The following is a 15368-nucleotide window of genomic DNA, read 5'->3' on the forward strand; positions in this document are numbered from 1 at the left end:
TCTTTTACTTTATATAAATAAATTTGACTTGACTTGAAGTCAAGTACCCCAGGAGCAAATGAGAGGGAGAGAGAGATAATGAATGAATGGGGAAGAGGGGAATATCGAGACAGAGAGAGGCAGAAGGACTAAATTAGAGAAAAAAGGTGAGACACAAATAAAGAAAGGAAGAGAGAGATGGAGAGTGTACGTGGGCAGTGGACTGTGACAGGGCCGATAACCAGCATATACAAAAATAACCTTTAAAAATACCATTTACAAAAAAAAACATTATTATTATCATTATTACAATCTTATTAGGAGACCGTTGTAGACATTTTAGGAAGAGGAGGGGGGGGGGGGGGGGGGGGGGGGGGGTGTTTGGCTGGCAGTCAACGTCGTTTCACCAACCAATTATTAAAAACCTTTTTTTCTTAAAAATCTTTTAAACATATAATTCCAACAACAAAAACAAAAAAATATATATAATAAAACAACAACCCTGAAATATTTGCTAGGAACACAAATGAAAAAGGGGCAGTGGAATAATTTACACCTGGGTGGGGAAACATTGTGAGGAAGAGGGGGATCATCATCATCATCATCATCGTCGTCATCATGCACAGACTTTCTTACATCTTCTGTTAATAAGAATATTTAAGAGAAAGCAAAACAACTTTTTTTGTTGAAATAATATATACCTAAGTCGCCCTGTACATTTTTTTTTATAAAACAATGCATATATACAATACGGTAGCTATTGGAGAGAGGCTAACGGATAGATAGAAACAGATAGAACCAGTAGTCCTGTTCGTCTGTGGCTGTCAGGTGTCTGAATGGATCATCATCATTTAAGTTGACAGGAGCAGGGAAAGTAAAGTTTGACGTTTATATAGACTTGTTTCATCTCGACATAAACATAAACATCCCAAATGGACCCACATTAAGTTCCTGTTGCAGTGTTTGCTAACGTCAACAGTGGACAGAAAATACACGCGGGTCCGAGCTGTTCCCCTGAACGCAACGCAATTCCACTGAAACCTGTCTATTATTGGCCCATATTCACACAGCGGCGCGTTTGCTCTTATGTCACGTTCGCTCTTATGTCACGTTCGGGTTGGGGTTAGGGTTTCTGTCCACTCTGCTCCTAAGGTGTTCCCAACAGGGTGGAAAGGAATCCCAACCTGAGCGCGACGTGACAGCAACACGGCCCGGCCGTGTGAATAAGGTCATTGGGAGGGAGGGAGGGAACGGAATGGACACTTGTGTGAGGCTGGGGTCACAAGATGCGTCTTGCCAGCGGGCAGGAGCAGTGAGGTGCATCGCCCAGCCAAGTGTCTCCCCCGAGTGGGAGGGTGCGGGAGAGACACAGAGTGGAGTCCCATGATGACTGGTTGTTGTTGGATAATAAAAAAGAGACAGAGAGAGGCTTGTGGCCCCAGCAGTGTTGTCCAGAGCCATGGAGATAAGAGAGTTAGGCCGGAGACGGAGAGTTAGGCCTGCTTGTAATGTGGCTGCCAAGTTTGCAGCCACAAATAAGTGGCAAATATGTAATATTATCCCATGGTACTTAAAAGTGAAAGGGTTTTGTCAATGGTTGCCATGTATCCCATAATTATTTGCGTTTTTTCCAGATGGCGTCCTCTGAATGGGGATCAATGCGGCAGACACTGAAAATCTGAATATCCAAGTGTAAAATATCAACATTCGTGACGAATATCAGCGTGCTAGTTTACGGACAAGCGGTGTAACTATTTAGAGACTCTTTACTTAAACGATGTAGTTCAAAAAGACCTACAGTACATCAAAGTTAATTCCTTAGCCGTTAGCTTTAATGTCCAGCGTTGATCTCCAAACTAGTCCCGCGAGTTTAATGTTGGAGAGCTTCTGCTATCATGTCAGTCTAGACCTCTCCTCGCCACGCTCAGGATATCCAACGTTCTAAAGATCAAAGGACACAGAATCACCACTATAGGCAACACCCAAGGGAGCAGGATTGTGGAGCAAACATGGCTGCCATGAGAAAACCGCAATGGCCAAATGGTCTACCTATGGCTCTGGTGGAACGGAGGTCTGCGTAGAACTAGACAGGACTAGAATGGACAACATAGAGATGAAACCGAGAGAGGAGCCATTGCAGTTATTGGATCATCATCATTCTATAGGACAACATTTCTGTAACATTTTGGTTTTGGGGACGGCCCAACAGCTGTCTCTTCGTCATGGGGACCAGCAGGCATTATCATTCAAGTACAGGAGTTTTAATGTCTATGTAAACCAACCTATTTATAATAAACAGTGTTCAGCAACTGAGCTCACAAACACAGTTGGAAACAGTGAAACGCATTCAGCCCGGGACTCCAATTGCATTCAGGATGCGTTCACACCTGTTTGTTTGAAATGGTCCGAATCAAAAGTTAAATTGTTACTTTTGTTGCAGTTTTTATTGGTTCAGATATGGTTCATACATTGCCAAAACGAACCAAACTTCCTTTAAAAAAAAAAGAAAGAAAAGAATACAAATAATAAAAAGAGAATTGTCAGCCTTTTATTAGACATAATTTTGAATCCCATACCTGGCAACATTATGCTGTGAAAAAGGAGCTTTACACTTGCAAGAATATTTATTTTATTTTGGTAGTTTTGTCCTCGTCAGAGGTTGATTGCACACAGGCACAGAGGACATGTACATTCACTCTGGGTTGCCAGGTTGTGCAGGAATAATTACGCGTAAAGTATGAAGAGGATACGACTAATCTGACAACACATATGCCCCATACAAAGCCCAATTTCATTCATGTCACTATACAACTTAATGAAACTTTTTTTGGTTAACAGGAGCTTATGTTACTTATTACTTAAATGTAAACTGTGTCTTTCTGTTCTATAAATTACTTTTTGTTTTATGTTGGACCACAGTAAGACTAGTGGTCGCTATGGTGTCAGCTAATGGGCATCCCAAAAAAGACTATTCTATTCTCTATTTCTATTCCGATTGGCAAATCAGAATAGTCCAAAAGATGAAGTCCCAAAGATGGCCGACACTGATACTATGGTGGGGAGGGCATCAGTCCGCTCTAGCCCTTCTAGTTCTATGATCAGATCATTTGTAATGTAGCACCAGTACAAAAAACAACAACAACAAAAAAATAAAAACAGAGAGAGCACCCTGGCAACCTGTACACACCCAGCAGAAAAAGTGTACCATGTTGCATCGTGGGCAATAGATTATCTTGATTCGCTTTGAAGATTGTTGTTGTTCATTCAGCTCCGTGGTAAACATGTCCGTTAGCACCGACTTGAGATCAGTTTCTCCTATCGGTCAAGTATAATTTCAGTTTTTTGAACGTTTTTTTTCACTAGATAAATTCCAGGCAAAGTACAAAGTATTGTTGTTGATTTAAGATCATAAGACCATTCATCATTAGCAATGGCTGACTTTTGTCACCAAAGAACCAAACCATGAATTCCAGTTTCAACTGGTTCTTGACTACTAGAACCCTCTGAAGCTCATGTGAAAAAAAACTAAAAACAGGTATTACTTTTTGACCATTAGTGAGGAAATAACTAACAAACTGACCTCAGGTCAGCGCATCTCACAACTCAGGGCCTGTGAGAGGCTTAAGAAGTGGCGGGTTTTATACCAGAATGCACAAGCCATTCATCCAATCAGTGTTTAGGGGGGTTAAGAGAGTTGAGGAGATTGTGGAGGTGGCACAGAGATCCATAGAGGAGTTGAGGAGATTGTGGAGGTGGCACAGAGATACTTAAGAGGAGCTGAGGAGATTTTGGAGGTGGCACAGAGATACATAGAGGAGTTGAGGAGATTGTGGAGGTGGCACAGAGATACATAGAGGAGTTGAGGAGATTGTGGAGGTGGCACAGAGATACATAGAGGGTCTCTATGTAAAAATGTGCTGTCTATGTAAATCTATGGGCTTGGAAAGAGGACAGCCTGGTGGGTCTGGAAGAGTCCATCTCGTGACAGTAGAGGAGGGGAGGTTGGTGGGTGGGTGGATCATTCCATCATGTCCATTCCACAGGGGGGTCCCGGGGGCCTTTGGGGTGAGTGCAGCGGTTACCGAACCCTACAAAAAACAACCAAACATAAAAGTGAATAGTCTGTTAGCATGTCTCTGAAAAACCACACCACCACCCAAACAATCCTAACTTTTTGACAGCATTGTTAACATAACATTAAACATTCTAAATGGACCCACGTTTATTTCCTGTTACAGTGTTTTCTAATAACAATAACTTTTCACTGAAACTATCTTATAGAAAGACTAAAATGCTACTGTTTTTGTTCTTCAGAAACATGCCAACACATCCCCTCGACTTCCACTAGCATTGCTAACAAATGCTGATAAACATGCTAACACATCCCATTGACTTCCATTGGTAACAAATGCTAATAATCATGGTAACGCATCCCCATTGACCAACATTAGCATTGCTAATAAATGCTAATAAATTCTACTTCCAATATCTCAAAAAACAAAATACAGGTAGCATTGAATTTTGTGATAAATCAGGTTAACGTTAAGTTTCTTAATAAAGCTGCAGTGGGTAACAAAATGTAAATTACTGAAAAAGGTTAATCTCATCTCAACTTAAATTATAATGAGACATTCATATGAAAGATTTCAGTTAAAATGTGATGATACAGATAACTCTATACGTATAAATGTCTTACAGTAAAATGTTAATTGCCAAATGAGGAAAGCATTGTGATTGGAGGATCAAGAAAAGAGGGCGGGATCTGAGATTAGAGGTCACTTAGAGGAAGTTACCTGCTGCAGGCTTAAACTTAAGCTGAACTGAAGTGTTCCTTTAACTCGAGTCTGAGTGACATACAGAAAGTGACAGAGATCACACTCACCCACCCAGGTCAGCTTTGCTCTCTGCCGTGGCGTTGCTAGGGTGACCGTCAGCCTGCGTCTTCTTACTGCTCTCTAACACGTCTACAAAACACACACAGATAAAAGTGAATGGATGTACATTGTAGGTTTTGATCATCAATACACATCTTATATATGTGTACATATTAGGGCTGTCCCCGACTAAGGATTTGGATGGTCGACTATGATTGGCAAAGATTTGCCGTTAGTCGACTATTGGTAAAAAAAAAAAAAAAAAGTACAATATTCTTTTTAATTTTTTTATCATTCCATTTGGGCTGTGGGGGGTGCTTAATGTCTGAAGGAGTCGACTGAAGGCTTCTTGTCCTCTGCAAAAGCATGCAATTGGTCCACTGATGGATACATCTTGATATTTGTCTAGTCTAGTGTGTTCATTAGATGGGTGAAATCCTCTTTCAGTGCCTCTGTGCCTGTTTTCGTAGGCAGTTAGCCTCTGTTATGCGTGCCATTAGCGTTAGCTACGCTTCTAGGCCTCTTTTCTTTTGGAAAGAATGATACAAAAATAATAAAAAATATTTAAATTGTTTTATTTTTATATTTGACTAAGAGGTTGGCTAGTCGACTACGGCTCCTTTCGACCGATTAGTCGACTAATCGACTAATAGGGGTCAGCCCTAGTACATATACACAGACAAACACACACAACAGATACAGAAAGACAGATAGCTGTCTGTATGATAAATGCTGCCAGCGGTATCGTGTTCAGAGTAATTTGTGCAACACTGAAGGCTTGTCGCCTATTTTACTCTGTTGACAAACGACTGTAGAGACAACACACACACAGAAGTTTGTGAACAGAACACAGTCAGACACGAATAAATAAAAGAGACACACACTCACACAGATACGGTAAATAAACACAGACACATAGTGTATACAGACATACGACATACACACTGACACACAACTACCCACCCACCCACAAATCCCCCCATAAACACACAGCTACCCCCACACACACACACAGCTAACCCACCCCCACACACACACCCACAAGCACACAGCTACCCAGACACACATCCCTACTATACCTCTGGTTTTGCTGCTCCACTCTGCTGAGGCCTCCGCCGGGTCTGATGGAGAGAAGAAGAGAACAAATGAAGAAGTGAAATAAGAAGTGAGGAGAAGAAGAATAAGAGAGAGAGAGAGAGAGAGAGAGAGAGAGAGAGAGCTAACTCTACCTAACAACACACAGACACACGCGGTAGGTCTGGGCAATATTATGGAACATGTGAATATCTCCAAAATTATTAGGGATTTCTGTCTCTCTCTCAAAATAAAATAATTTACAAATAAATCACGGTATCTGATCAGGTAGGTGAAATAAATGTGTTAAATAATCTCATTGAGGTCCACTGTATTGAACTGCATGACATCATAGTCAAAGTATTCGATCGCAGACATCTTGGTCACAAACAGGTGTTTGTAATCAAATTAGCAGGTGATTTGTCGCATGTTGTTGTATGACAAAACGCGTCACGAGAATACTACGACTTGCGTGACCTCAAGTCAAAACCCTGTCATTTTGATACAAAAATAATACATTTTATAAAACAAAACAAAGGACTATAGGGAAGAAACAAGGACAATATTTAAATGTAATGTTTGCTTTTCATAAATTGGACCGACAACCAGAATTGTGTATGGAAATACTGTAACACTATAATTCCATCTCCACGTCATACCAGTGAAAGACGATAAAACCGTAAAGTTGAATTATTGCCCCGGCCTACCGCACAATAACACATAACACTAAAACACAGAGACACATGGCTCATTCTCTCTCACACACACACAGACTCAACACTCACAAAGAGCCTATTACATGGAACAGTATGTGTTTTCAGCTCCTTTCAGCAACACGTGCCATGTAAGAAGCTACGCACAAAGACAGTATGTGCATTTTCTTTCCTTTTTTTCTCCAATTCCACAGATTCTCTCTATTCTGACAGAATGAACATCGACATCCTCCTTTTCAAAGCACATCCCTTCCGTCCAGCTGCCCGTCACTTCATACTCGCAACAGAGACGCTTGGGCTGACCCCTATTAGTCGACTAATCGGTCGAAAGGAGCCGTAGTCGACTGCCAACCTATTCTATTAGTCGAATATATATAAAAAACATTTAAAATAATATTAAGTATAATTTTTAAAAAATGTATCATTCTTTCCAAAAGAAAAGAGGCCTAGAAGCGTGGCTAACGCTAATGGCACGCATACCAGAGGCTAACTGCCTAAGAAAACAGGCACAGAGGCACTGAAAGAGGATTTCACCCGTCTAATGAACACACTAGACTAGACAAGATGTATCCATCAGTGGACCAATTGCATGCTTTTGCAGAGGACAAGAAGCCTTCAGTCGACTCCTTCAGACATTAAGCACCTCCCACAGCCCAAATGGAATGATAAAAAAATAAAAAAATAATACTTTTTTTAATTTCTTTTGTCTACCAATAGTCGACTAACGGCACATTTTGGCCAATCATAGTCGACCATCCAAATCCTTAGTCGGGGACAGTCACGGATACGGCATCCTTCACCGAACAAATCACATGTTCCCATATAACTCCATGATAGCATGTACAATAGTGCTGTAGATACCGTATGATATATTTATTGCATATATATATATCCATATCCGTCTGAATATATACCTGCATACAATCCTTCTATATACCTACTTATACACCTGCATATAACACATATGCCAGTCTGTGGAATGCTCTCCCTGACCACCTGAGAGCACCAGACTGTGGATGCTTTTAAAAAGGGCCTCAAAACTCAGCCTTTTGTTGATTTTTATCTAGTTTTAGCTCTACACACTTTAGCCCTTATTTTATGTTTTTTTTTTTAATCTTTTACTAGTTTTAGTCTTGCTTATTTTATATTCAGTTTTACTCTCTTGCTATTATGTTCTTTTACAATGTAGCGCTTTGAGATTTGTTCCACAATTATAAAGTACCCTACAAATCAAATATATTATTATTATTATATACCGGCGGTAACTCTGTATGATAGCGTGTACAATAGTGCTGTATATACCGTATATATCACATCTATATATTTATATTTACTGCATATATATACATTCATATATCTGTCTGAATATACCTGCATACAATCCTTATATATACCTACATATACATATATATTTATTCAAATTTCTTACCGTATATATCTATCCACACCTGTCTGTACATACCTGAATATATGATCGTCTTTAAATATCTGTAGATACTAGGGCTGTCCCCGACTAAGGATTTGGATGGTCGACTAGGATTGGCCAAAATTTGCCGTTAGTCGACTATTGGTCGACTTAAAAAAAATGGAAAAGAAAGTATAATATTAATAATTTTTTTTTTATCATTCCATTTGGGCTGTGGGGGGTGCTTAATGTCTGAAGGAGTCGACTGAAGGCTTCTTGTCCTCTGCAAAAGCATGCAATTGGTCCACTGATGGATACATCTTGATATTTGTCTAGTATAGTGTGTTCATTAGATGGGTGAAATCCTCTTTCAGTGCCTCTGTGCCTGTTTTCGTAGGCAGTTAGCCTCTGGTATGCGTGCCATTAGCGTTAGCCACGCTTCTATGCCTCTTTTCTTTTGATTTTTTTTTTATAAAAAAATAAAATAAAACATTATTTTTTTAATTATATTCGACTAAGAGGTTGGCCAGTCGACTACGGCCCCTTTCGACCGATTAGTCGACTAATCGATTAATAGGGGTCAGCCCTAGTAGATACTATATCTATATCTGTACATATCCCTTACCTACTATTTACTAGCTCTGGCCAGTATGGCTTACTATACCATAGTGTCTTTATACCTATATCACTGTACATATTAATACTACAACTCTGTACATAGGTCTGATTAGCACTATACTCAGTAGTACTAATTTATATGATATGTTATACCCAGTTTAATCACCTGTACATTGTATATTACTATTTACATTACATTTGCACTCTGGTTGGATGACAAACTCTTTTTGTGGTACTGTACTTATGCTTTATAATGACAATACATTTTAATCTAATCTAATGTTACAGCTGTGTTGAAATACAACATCTGTTATAATAGCAACACGGTTTGTGTCATTTCTTAACATAATATCTCTAACACACATGTGTATGTGTTTAGTTTCAAGAGCAAGACATCCTTTTATAGAGTGAGCCAAAGTTGAGACAGAAATGTAGTATAATCTTTTAATGATGTCTTGAATGTTGCCCAATGGCGCCCCCTTGTGTCAAGAGTCCTGACAGCCAACGTTTCTCCCACAAGCCCATGGCTGCATCCCCATCGGCTTCAACTGACACTCTTTTGTGACGGGGTGAGGAGGCGGCGGCGCTGCAACCAACTGAACTGAGACACCCTTTGCCACAAGTACGTGTAATAAGCACGCACTTGAAAGTATTCCTGAACGCAAATGGGTTCCACCGGACCTTTGTTCTGCACACTGGTACAGTACAGAGCTAAATGTAGACTGATGAAACGTCTGGGAGCAGAACAATAGTGGGATTCCACCTGACACTTTCCCAAATCAAATGACATCATCAACAGTTTCAGTGGTGCAGCCCTCATCAAAGTGTCATGGTATTTATAAAAGAAACACAATATATATATATATATATATATATATATATATATATATATATATATATATATATATATATATATATATAAAAGAAAACACAAATACAGTATATATATATATGGAATTTCCATCTTCTGTTCATTACATTGTGTCATTGTGGCAGTGACCACAAAATGACGTAAACACCATGATATTACCATCGGTGTCATGGTTTAAATTGGATTATAACCATGGTAGTACAAAATTGTCAGTATAAGATCAATTACGTAAATGATGACCGGTACTATGGTAAAACTGAAATGATCAAACTACTACGATACCTCTTTTGTAAAGGAACCTGCATTGAAACCCAAGCTCGGAGCATAAGAAGGAGTAACGTGGAGAGAAGGACCACATGACCACCACTATACTAGTATAGAACATGAAACACTGAAGTACCTCTACTCTCTACTGGCTTCATACACCACAGCATGTGACCACTCTACTACTGGCAACCTTTTCCAACAGGCTGAATGCTCCAGTCAAATCAAACACTACAAGACAGGATTCTGGACCAATGGGAACACACCTGTGTCAGCCACGTAGGAAGTGTAGCCGTATGAATATTGACCAATAGAAGATACCCCTTGTAGCCGAGAGCCAATGAAAACACACCTGTGGCCAGTATGAAGGCCTGTGGACCAAGTAACACTTCCCTTGTAGGTGCAGTATATACAGTATATATATAAAAACATGTATCTGTAATTCACACAGCCAATCAAATCTACCTGCTGTGACCACTTTAGGATGAGCTCTGGACCAATGAGAAAGCCGCACCTGTGGCAGAGAACCAATAGGAATGAAGACGCACCTGTGGCCAGAATGAAGGACTCTGGGGTTCTCGCGGGGAGGGGGGGAGGGGAGTCATCGCTGTCCCAGCAGTCTGGGGCAAAGGTCAGAGGTCAAATAAGAACCACCATTAATGGCTGACCCTTGACAGACAAGTCGGCAGGTGCAGCCTACTGGATGAATCTCAAAACGAGTGTTGTTTTCTTGATTCCTTGTCTCCTTTCAAAACAGATCAAGATTCACTACTGACAACTTGAGACAATGCAGATGGGTAATATTGCTTGGGACACGTATGATGTCACCAGGGACCTGCTGAGACCATCGGAGATGGCAGAGACTCCACAACAACAAAGGGACATTTGTAGGGCAAGCGTGGGGGTGTGGGTGGAAAGTCTCCACGCAGTAGTAGTAAATTATCTTTGATTTGCTGCTAGTGATGTTTACAGATTACCAGCAATAAGACAAGAGTTTGTCCGATGCAATTTCTTTTTTTTTATCCACTTTTTCTCCTATTTTTCTCCCATCCCAATTTCGTGATTCCAATTCTCCCCTCCCCTGTCTTGAACGTTGCTAGACTATGTCTCCCACTGGTCGGCTGTAGTTGAGGATAGAAGCCTTGCATCACGTGTCCCCTCCGGTACACGAGGAGGCAGCCTGTCACATCTTTTCACCAGACAGCTCGAACTCTCAGTGGCGAGGAGTAACGCGTGGGAGGCTCACGCTGCCCCCGATACTTCCTGATTCTGCTGTGCAGGCGTCATCCAACCGACCTGTAGGAGTCGCTGTCCACAACGTCCAATCCCCACCCACCGGCTTTCCCACCCTCTAACACTGCCAATTGTGTTAGTATGACGGCCGGCCAAACCGGTAGCAACGCAGAGAGCTGGGCTCGATACCAGCATCTCCTGCGTTAGTGGCGAGTGCCTTGCCCACTGCGCCACTCAGCCGCCCTGTCCGATGCAATTTCAAAACATTCTCAAGAGATTAAGGTTTAGCCATTAGCGACTAGTCTAAGTCTAAAAAAATTATATCATATTATGGAAAAGAGGCAATTTGGCCAATGAGGGCAGAGGGGGCGTGGCTCAAGCCAGTTCGTCCCCTTCAGCACATATCTGTGTGTCGTGTCGCAGAATAGCTTTACTCAGCTTAATAAACGACAGAACCAGCTGGCCATGACTTATTCATATTTGGGCTATCTTTACATCCAGCATATTCCTCGTTTGTCTCCGTGTAATGGACTAAATGGACACTGTGGGTCGCTACATGGAAAAACAATTCTGTAGTTTCTTTGAGACCGGCCGGTGTCTCTCTCTCCGTTTGGCATGCTTGGCATACTGCTGCCAATGTTTAATGTTACTGGCGTTAAAAAAAAAAACAGTCCGTAGAAAGAACTAAATATTGGGTTAGGCCCGCCTCTAATGACCTTAGTCAGTAGCCCAATGACTAGTGAGTAACATATTTGGCCTCGATATATGGGGAACTGAATAATTGGAGAGAGAGAAGGGGGGGGGGGGGTTGTAGATCAAAATAGTGGGCTATAAGGAGCAGTGAAATATAACTGTAGTTGTCAGCAAAATTACCAATCCATATCGTCTCATAAGTCCTAATGTTGTCAGTGTATCAGCAGTGCTTGTGGCTTCCTCTGTAAAATAAGGACTCCTTTCTTTCTACAGAATGCTTAAGAGAAGGAAGCAAGGAGAGGAGACAAGGAATCAAAGGAACATTGAACATTCAGCCCGGTGGCGTCTATTCGAATACCAACCGTTTTGTGCGTTTTGCGAATCTGATTGGCCACTGCCGTTTCTGGTCATGTGACATGTGCGCCCAATTGCGTGACGAGCTGTGTCTTTGCCCATTTCCGCGTCGAACAGCCTGCAAACTACCTAACGACTAGTTTATCACTGGTTAAGCTTAGGCGACTCTTTCGAAGTTGGTTACGGTTAGAGTTTGGAATCAGGGCTGGCGTTCTATCGCCCTGCTCTAAGACAAACTTCGAAAGAGTGCCTAAGCTTAAGCGTCGAAAGAACTTGCCGTCACACGATTGGTGCACATGTCACATGACCAGACACGTCAGTGGCCAATCAGATTAGCAAAACGCACAAAACGGTTGGTATTCGAATATAGGCAGCCCGGTGAGACAATACAAGCGCATCATCATGTAGCAACCAGCACCGCACAGCACACCCAAACACCCAAGCTCAGGAGCCCTACAAGCCTCGGGGAGAGAACACCCAGGTCATATTAACAACCACATTATTCAGCCAAGTTTGCCACACAATAACCAATCAAGCGGTCATAAAGCGTCTAGTGGACCAATCAAAAAGCAGCCACGAGTGTCTCTCATGATTGATGACCAATCAAACTGCAGTCAGTAGCTTCTAATTACGACGAATCAAAAAAGCAGCCACAAGCATGTCACAAACCAATGAAAAAAGCAGTCAATTGCTTGTTATCACAAAATCACAAAGTGTGACCCCCCAGCCCACATGGATACAGTACCATAATAAAGCCAAGCAGACCGACGTCAAACATTCCATTCCAGGCCGGGGGGCAAAACAACGCACTGTATTTTAATAAAATACGTTAAAATATTCAAAATAGCTGAGGAGTTCTGTGGTTCATCTGTGGTCGATGCTTAAAAAGTACAATATTGTGCCTTTTGTCATTTGGGGACATATAGGGCTAGACAGATGCATAGATCTGCGGATATTAGCAGATGATATTAGCCCTAAAAAAGAACAGTAACAAAACATACAATATTGTACTTTATTTCTGCAGACAAGTTGTATTGGAAATCAGATAAACCAAGCATCCGTCAACTCTCTAAATATTTGAAACATAGTCCCTGGGCTGATGTCACAGACATGAATTAAGCTTAGACGTCGACTAAGGATTCTTCCTTAATGGAAATCCTCACTGAAAGCCTTTTTTCTTTTTATATATATATATATATATATATATATATATATATATATATATATATATATATATATATATATATATATATATATATATATATATATTTGTTGCTAGTACTAGGCTTAATCCACACCCATGCAACTGACCCAATAAGTCCTATGTTTTATTCTGGCTTAGTCCCAGTCAAGGTCAATGTCATTCCAAGCCAAGTCAGGTCCACTTCCGTCCTGTTCCTTGCCAGCTCCAATCACAACAAGAGGAAGAATTCACAATCAGAGATCATAACAGTGGGCATGTCATTCCTATGATACTTGACGTAAGGTCAAAACCACATATCTTCACTGCTGTGTGATTGTCAGGCCGCATTAACAGCAGTTAGCATGGACCGGTTTGCAATCTTCCAGCATGAACGTGCACAAAGAGGCTGAATGCATGTAAATAAACACGAGTGGCATGCAATGTTGATCCGTCACCACTGGACATGCATGCTCACACATACACACACACAGATACAAAAACATAGTTATTCTAGACAGACAAACACAAAAGCAAATAAACGGATACACACACAGAAATGACCACAAAACCACAGGGAGTTTCTTTCTCATTTGCACATGCACTCATACACACACACACGCATCTCTCTCCCTCTCTCATACACACACAAGCCTCTCTCGCCCTCTCTCGCTCTCTTTCTTTCATACACGCAAACATCTCTCTCTCTCTCTCTCTCTCTCTCTCTCTCACACACACAAACACAGAAAGCAGTTGTTTAAACAGATGTTTGCTTGTAATATTCACAGCATTCCCTACAAATCAACAGATTAGTCACAGTCATGCTGTTCATCTGCCTATAGACTCACTGTAGGCTCACTTCCTCTCTCTGTATGTGTGTGAGAGAGAGAGTGTGTGTGCGTGTGCGTGTGTGTGTGTGTGTGTGTGTGTGTGTGTGTACATAGACAAAAACAGCCTGTCATTACAGTGTGGTCAGTCTGTCTGTCTCAGGCCAATGACACTGAAAAAGCCTCTGAGACAAGTGTGTATAGTTGTACGCCTCTTAACTGACCCTGAAACAGTCCCTGCCCTATAGAGTGTGAGGGTGTGTGCATACATGTATGTGTGTGTCTGTGTGTGTGTATGCGCATGTGTGTACAAGCAAGCAGATTTGCATGCAGTTTTATATGTGTCTGAAGAGACTGCGTTAAAACTTCCCTCACTGCATTCCACAGTACTGGAGAGAGCTGGGTTAGCCTGGACTAGATTCATCTGAAGTGAACTGGGTTAGACTGAACTAGATTTAGACTGGACTAGATTAATCTGAAGTGACAAACTTGCATCGTTTATTTGTGAATGTGAAATCTGTTCCAAAGCTCACATGGTATTGGGGAGACACTCAACTGAACTGTTCATTATCATAGGAGTAACGTGAATTATGTTTATAGAGTACATGTTCACTTTAAATAAATTGAATAGAGTCTCTTGTCAAAAGCAAACTACTCTTGTTTTGTTTAAATGGTTACTTTGTTAACTTGGCAGTAACAATAGTCAGTCTGTTAGTCAAGCAGTCAGTTAGGTTAGTGTATTAGTTTTGTCGTTTAACCCGATCACAGTAACCATAGCAGCCGTGTGACATACTCGCTGTGGTCGTCGTGGCGACGTCGGGGGGGCTCTGCCCGGCGATGGACATGGACGTCACCCTCCTCGCCGGCTGCTGGTCTCCGTGGTGACACGCCGCCGTTACCGTGGCCGTCGCCGTGGACACGCTGGAGCGCCCCCGGAAATCGTCCCCTCCCAGCAGGCCCCCGCCCCCCCCCTCGCCGTCTGAGTTGTCGGAGTGCAGAGGGTTGGTGAAGCTGAGGGCAGTCCTCACCGGGGTGGTGGAGGAAGAGGAGGAGGAGGAGGAGGAGAGGTGGGAGGAGGAGGAGGAGGAGGGAGGGATGTGGTCAGACGAGGAGGAAGAGGAGGTCTTTGGCGGCTTCTCTGGACTGGAGGAGGAGTGCTGGGACCACGCGGCGTGTCCCGCTCTCTCTCCTCCCCTCGACTCCCCCGTCTCCCCCCCCTTCAGAGGGAGGTGGTTGGGCCTGGTCGGGAGTGGGTCGGCTGCACTCCCCCCTCCCCCCTCTGT

General features: G+C 42.0%; 1 protein-coding gene across 1 annotated transcript in view; it reads right to left on the reverse strand.

The window, feature by feature from the left end:
* Positions 1-349: 349 nt before the first annotated feature.
* LOC311241501 (tyrosine-protein phosphatase non-receptor type 12-like) overlaps positions 350-15368 on the reverse strand; it is a 118182-nt gene continuing 103163 nt past the window's right edge. Inside the window, 5 exon segments of the mRNA XM_084330348.1 lie at positions 350-4067; positions 4866-4943; positions 5933-5974; positions 10347-10418; positions 14879-15368. The exon segment at positions 14879-15368 is cut by the window's right edge and continues 519 nt beyond it. Of these exon segments, the coding sequence (XP_084186474.1) occupies positions 4006-4067; positions 4866-4943; positions 5933-5974; positions 10347-10418; positions 14879-15368 (744 nt within the window). The 3' untranslated portion in view covers positions 350-4005.

The sequence above is a fragment of the Notolepis coatsorum genome, assembly GCF_963971535.1.
Source record: "Notolepis coatsorum genome assembly, chromosome: 15".
Lineage (NCBI taxonomy): Eukaryota > Metazoa > Chordata > Actinopteri > Aulopiformes > Paralepididae > Notolepis > Notolepis coatsorum.